At 36.6% G+C, this 6,000-nt stretch overlaps 1 protein-coding gene across 1 annotated transcript in view; it reads right to left on the bottom strand.

Moving 5' to 3' along the window:
- Positions 1-4,074: 4,074 nt before the first annotated feature.
- Positions 4,075-6,000, bottom strand: part of Tc2n (tandem C2 domains, nuclear) — a 43,947-nt gene continuing 42,021 nt past the window's right edge. The window contains exon 12 of the mRNA XM_004649335.3: positions 4,075-4,681. Coding sequence (XP_004649392.2) covers positions 4,571-4,681 — 111 coding nt within the window. The 3' untranslated portion in view covers positions 4,075-4,570. The remainder of the gene's footprint in view (positions 4,682-6,000) is intronic.

Below are 6,000 nucleotides of genomic sequence, written 5' to 3'. Positions count from 1 at the left end.
TCTTTATAGACATCACAAACATAGGCATCTTATCTAGTATTTTTACCAATATATTTTGAGGAAACACTAAATGCATTTCCAAACACAGAAACATTTATTTTTTGACATATTCACTAGTTCCATAAGAAAAGTTAAAAATTTATTGCAAGTTTCTGAAACATTTAATATATAAGCAAATATTTGATCATATAAACAATGGAAGTTTTTGCTGGGAAACAGTTTCCATCTGGCTGCTACGTACATTAGTATCAGAGAAATTTATATAAGTATATTCAAACAGAAGTTCAGGTTAATTTTTAGACCATAATTACATGGGTTCAAAATTCCATTGGTTTCTTCTCAACAGTTGGACAATAGTTGGAACTGAAAGACTTTGGTGGTCATTTTTATGATTTGTTTAAAAAATAATGAAAACTAAATAAAATCCAAAGAATGATGCTATATTTGGACATGGACTACAGTTATTTGTGTTAATCTGAGAGTTTATAGATAAATACAATGCTAGAGATCTAGCAGCTATCATGCGATGTTTCCCAAGGTTTCCATTCAATCAGTGTCATTTTGTTTCTCTTGTTACAGGTGAGCAAAGTCAAGAGAAGTTTACATAAATGGAAATGATTTTTTTTTTGAGAGAGAAGCCCAACAGACTGGCTTTCCCCCCACCACTCCCCCGAGGTAGGGTCTCACTCTAGCCCAGGCTGACCTGGAATTCACTATGGAGTCTCAGGGTGGCCTCAAGCTCACAGCAATCCTCCTACCTCCGCCTCCTGAGTGCTGGGATTAAAGGCGTGCGCCACCACACCCAGCAAGACTGGCCTTTTTTAAAATGTGAAAGATTGAGAGGGAGGGAGGGAGGGAGGGAGGGAGAGAGAATTGACACACCAGGGCCTCCAGCCACTGCAATCGAACTCCGGACGCATGTGCCACCTTTTGCACATGTGCAACCTTCCATGCTTGTGTCACTTGGGAGTGTCTGGCTTACATGGGATCTAGAGAGTTGAACATGGGTCCTTGGGCTTTGCAGGCAAGCGCCATAACCACTAAGCCATCTCTCTAGCCTGGGAAATGGCTTTTGCATAGTCCGTCAGTTCTCATTACTGGCTTCTAGTGGTCTTTCTCACAATATGGATGCCTGAGGACTATTAGAAGAGTGCTTCCACCTGTACTTCCACAGAAGAGCTTCCAGGAAACAAGGAGCATATGTTAGCAATATCCAGTATTTCTTCAGCTGCAAAGGGCTTGTGCAAGCACTGACTAATACATTTGGATTTCAGTGCTATCAATACTACTCTATCTGAAAGTTTTTTTAAATAAAAAGTTTTTATTTTATTGATTTACCTAGGATTCTAAGAAACCAAGAAGGCATAGCTTTCTCACAAATTATGCATCTCATATATATATATATTTAAAGATTTTTATTTATTTACTTGAGAGTGAGAGAGAGAGAAAGAGGCAGATAGAGAGAAAGAGAGAGAGAATGGGCGTGCCAGGGCCTCCAGCCACTGCAAACGAGCTCCATATGTGTACGCCCCCTTGTGCATCTGGCTAACGTGGGTCCTGGGGAATCGAGCCTCGAACCGGGGTCCTTAGGCTTCACAGGCAAGCACTTATCCGCTATGCTATCTCTCCAGCCCATATTTTTAAATTACTGAAAACTAAAAAAATAAAAACTGAGTCACATATGACTACATATTATAGATTTGGGAATTAAAAGTAATAGAATTCAGACACTTGTTAAATAAAATTCTAGTTTTTTTTTTTTTTTTTTTTTTTTGCATTTCAAGCTAGGGTCTTACTCTAGCCCAGGCAGACCTGGAATTCACTATGTAGTTACTTGGTGGCCTCGAACTTACAGCACTTCTCCTACCTCCTACCTCAGTATCCTGAGTGCTGGGATTAAAGAGAAAGAATGGGCATACCAGACGCAGCAAACCAGATGCAGACACCACTTTGTGCACCTGGCTCTACATGAGTACTGGGGAACCAAACGCAGATTGTTAGGCTTTACTGGCAAGTGCCCTAACCACTGAGTCATCTCTCCAGCCCCCAATTCTAGGTTTTTTAAAAAGGTATTTATTTATGAAAGGGAGGATGAAAGAGAGAGAGAAAGAGAGGGAGAGAATGGGTGTGCCAGGGCCTCCAGCCACTGCAAATAAACTCCAGATACATATACCATCTTGTGCACCTGGCTTTTCTGGGTCCTAGGGAATCAAAATTGGATCCTTTGGCTTTGCAGAAAATCCCCTTAACCATTAAATCATCTTTCCAGACCTCTAGTTTTTAAAAAACAAAATCTCCTGATATTTATTATCTAAAAATCATTAAATATACTTACTTCTTTGATAGTTACTAAAATAAACAGTTGTATTTATAGAGGATTTTTAGGGCAACGAAAGTACTCTAGGTAATATTGTAATGGCAAATGTAAGTCATTACACATTTGCCAAAACACACAAAATGATCATCATCAGTAGGTAACCCTAATATAAATTATAGGCTTTGGGTGATAATGATGTATCAATGCAGGTAAATTAGTTCCAATAAATGCACTACTCTGGTTCTAGATGCTGACAGTGCAGGAGGCTGTGTCTGTGCTGGGGGCAGGAAAATGGTATACAGGAAAATTCTGTACTCTTTAAAAAAGTATATTAAAAAACAATTAAAATACGTGCATTGGTCTTAAAAATACTGTACCATGATTTTTTTTAAAGCCCACGTGTGTACTGACTAATATGCCATTTTTCACAAATCTGAAAATATGATTTCAGGATGCACAGAGGCATAGTACTTGTCCACACTGGTACCATAAGATTTAGGCAATAGAGGTAAAGGAGATGTAAAACATGACTTCACAGCTTGAAGAGATGATACCTAGAGAACTGTTTACTTGGGAAGACTTTAATGAGATACACAGAATACAGGAACTAGAATGCAAAAGCAATGTTTAGGTTACAATAAAGGATACTTCTGGTCTAAAATATCACCAACTGTCTTTTGGTATGTGGTGTATTTGTTAAAAAGTGGTGAATGTCAGGCATGTGGTGCACACCTTTAATCCCAGCACTTGGGAGGCTGAGGTAGAAAGATCACTGTGAGTTTGAGGCCAGCCTGGGACTACAGAGTGAGTGCCAAGTCGGCCTGGGCTAGAATAAGACCTCTCTCGAAACAAACAAATAACAAAAAGTGTGTGTGGGGGGGAAGAACAAAGTAAAGTGGAAGACCAGGAACACAGAACACATGATTTAGTTATTAGCAAAACCAAGTATTTCCATAATTAGAAATAGTGTTACTCATTTCTTCCCAAAGCTGTTTTTTTTTTTTTTTTGGTTTGGTTTTGTTTTTTGAGGTAGGGTCTCATTCTAGCCCAGGCTGACCTGGAATTCACTATGGAGTCTCAGGGTGGCCTTGAACTCATAGCGATCCTTCTACCTCTGCCTCCCGAGTGCTGGGATTAAAGGTGTGTGCCACCATGCCCAGCCCAAAGCTGTTTTTTCCCCATAGCTCTTATAGCAAACTAAGTTGAAGTTATTTCCACATACTACTTCTGATGAGTTCTAATAAGTACCTATAATATAAAAAAATTTACTTAGTGTTATCTGGTATGATTATAAAAATGGGAAAATTTTAAAAAATGGGGAAATACTCTAACATCCTGGGTTATAAAACAGGTAATTTGTAGTAAAAAAAAAACAAACAAAAAAGTGATTATCATAATATGGACTTTGTTATTTAAGCTCATTTAATTCTGCTAATTAAGTTGGTCTAGACATATGATACTTTTAAGTCCAAATAAAACAAAACATAAGCTGGGCATGGTGGCACACGCCTTTAATCCCAGCACTCGGGAGGCAGAGGTAGGAGGAGCACCGTGAGTTTGAGGCCACCCTGAGACTCCATAGTTAATTCCAGGTCAGCCTGGGTCAGAGTGAGACCCTTCCTCGAAAAACAAAAACAAAAACAAACAAAAAAAAACATAAAACACCTGAGGGAAGATAGTAGCAAAATGTCTATTACAACTCTCAAGCCTCATCTATTTTCGCAAAATATAATTTTCTATATTCTACATCTCTTGGAGATAAGTGGTTTATAAAATGGTAATATAATGTCTCATGGATAAGAAATAATAAATATAAGTAAAAACTTTATCAAAATATAGAAAATAGTGGAATAGTTCTATTCATTTACACTGAGAGGCAATATATAGGAAGATAAAAACACTGGAAACAAGATCTAATCAATAATGCCTAGAAACAAGAACAGAGGTAAAGTCTTACAAAGGTCTAGTAGTACTAAGAGGGAATGGTGTATTAGTTTTTGAACATCGAGGTAAAACTTAAAAAAGAAAAAGAAAAGCAACATGGAAATATCTAAGATTGAAATCTCCACAGACTTTATAATTTATGTAGCTGTCCTAATGATATTACCCTTTTATTGTCTGCTTTGATGCCATTTCACATTTCCTTTTACTTTGTGTATCTGATGAAATTCATTACAATTTTGAAAAAGTTGAAATTATAGTTCTTCTAAAAGAATGTTTAATTGTTTTTCTCCAATTTAATGTGTTAAGTATTCAAGATGGGTTTAGTTTGTGCCACTTGATAACAACCTTTTCTGGATTTGTGATGGTCTCTTTCCACTGGTTCACTGCTTCAGCATTATTACTGTCTTCGCTTATCCAGATCTGTAAAGGAACAGTATAGTCATTTAAGTTTTCATCATCACTGAGTTTAAACAATTACTCTTACTGATAAAACAGACATGGAAGTTTGGTTTACATACTTTCAGGTGAACATCTTTGTATATTTCCAAAAGTGGTTTCATCTGTTTGACACTTAAATGTTAAATACTTAACCTATTCAGTTTTTTTTTAATTTTGAAGATTAGATAATCTAATTGAATGTAAGAATTCAAGACGAAATATTATAAAATCACTTTCCAAAAACACTTGCTTTTTCTTAATTAATCTGGGAGCTCAATTTACTTATTGAAGAGAGGGAGATAAGACAGAATGAGCGTGCCAAGGCCTCCAGCCATTGCAAATGAGCTCCAGACACATGTGCCACCTTGTGCATATGGCTTACAGGGGTCCTGAGGAGTTGAACCTGGGTCCTGAGGCTTCACAGGCAAACGCCTTAACCACTAAACCATCTCTCTAGCCCATGGGAGCTCAACTTTTAATTGATCTTAATCACTCACAAACACTTTTGTGAAGATTAAGCTAATCGTAATTTAAACCAGTAAGGAATATGCATTTTAAGCACCTTTTACATTATATAAAGCTATAATCTTAATTGAAATTCAACAAATAGTAATTTTTTTTTTTGAGGTAGGGTCTTGATCTAGCCCAGGCTGACCTGGAATTCACTTGGTTGTCTTCACAGTTGGGTACTTACACTATTTTGTAAAAAAGATAACTCACAGTAACTTTATTCATATGGTTTTTCTCTTGCGACTTTTTTATTCAATGAATATAGATCAATAAATCAATACTCCATATAGACTACACTCAGTGTTGTGTATTGACATGAGCCCTGTCATATAAATTTTAGTGTAAACTAAGCAAAGCCATTTCTATATTAGTCAATTAAATGAAAGTCACTTGATTATGAAATGCCTCTATGTGATGCTGACAAACTCTAAGGTACTTTTTGTTGTATGTTTGATAATTTTTGTGTTATTTTTCTGAAGACAGCCATTCTAACATGGATGAGGATTAGCATAATCAAAATTTAAATTTCATTTGCATTTCATTCGCTAAGTGATTACACGCCAATTCTCCATATACTAAAGGAATGCTTTATTCTATTGCTGTGGGATTTATTTGTTAAAACTAAAGCAATATTCTACTAACAATGACATAGGACTTTTTTTTTTTGTATTTTTTTTACTCTCTACTAGTACTGCATGCAAGTGTTGAGAGTGTGTATTTGCAAATGTATATTACAAAAGGCACGTGTGATGCTAAAAGGACAAGGCTGTGTGTCCGTCCTCATGTCCACC

This window comes from Jaculus jaculus, chromosome 7 (assembly GCF_020740685.1).
Source record: "Jaculus jaculus isolate mJacJac1 chromosome 7, mJacJac1.mat.Y.cur, whole genome shotgun sequence".
In the NCBI taxonomy this organism is placed as follows: domain Eukaryota; kingdom Metazoa; phylum Chordata; class Mammalia; order Rodentia; family Dipodidae; genus Jaculus; species Jaculus jaculus.
This window is presented reverse-complemented; position numbering and strand designations above follow the sequence as displayed.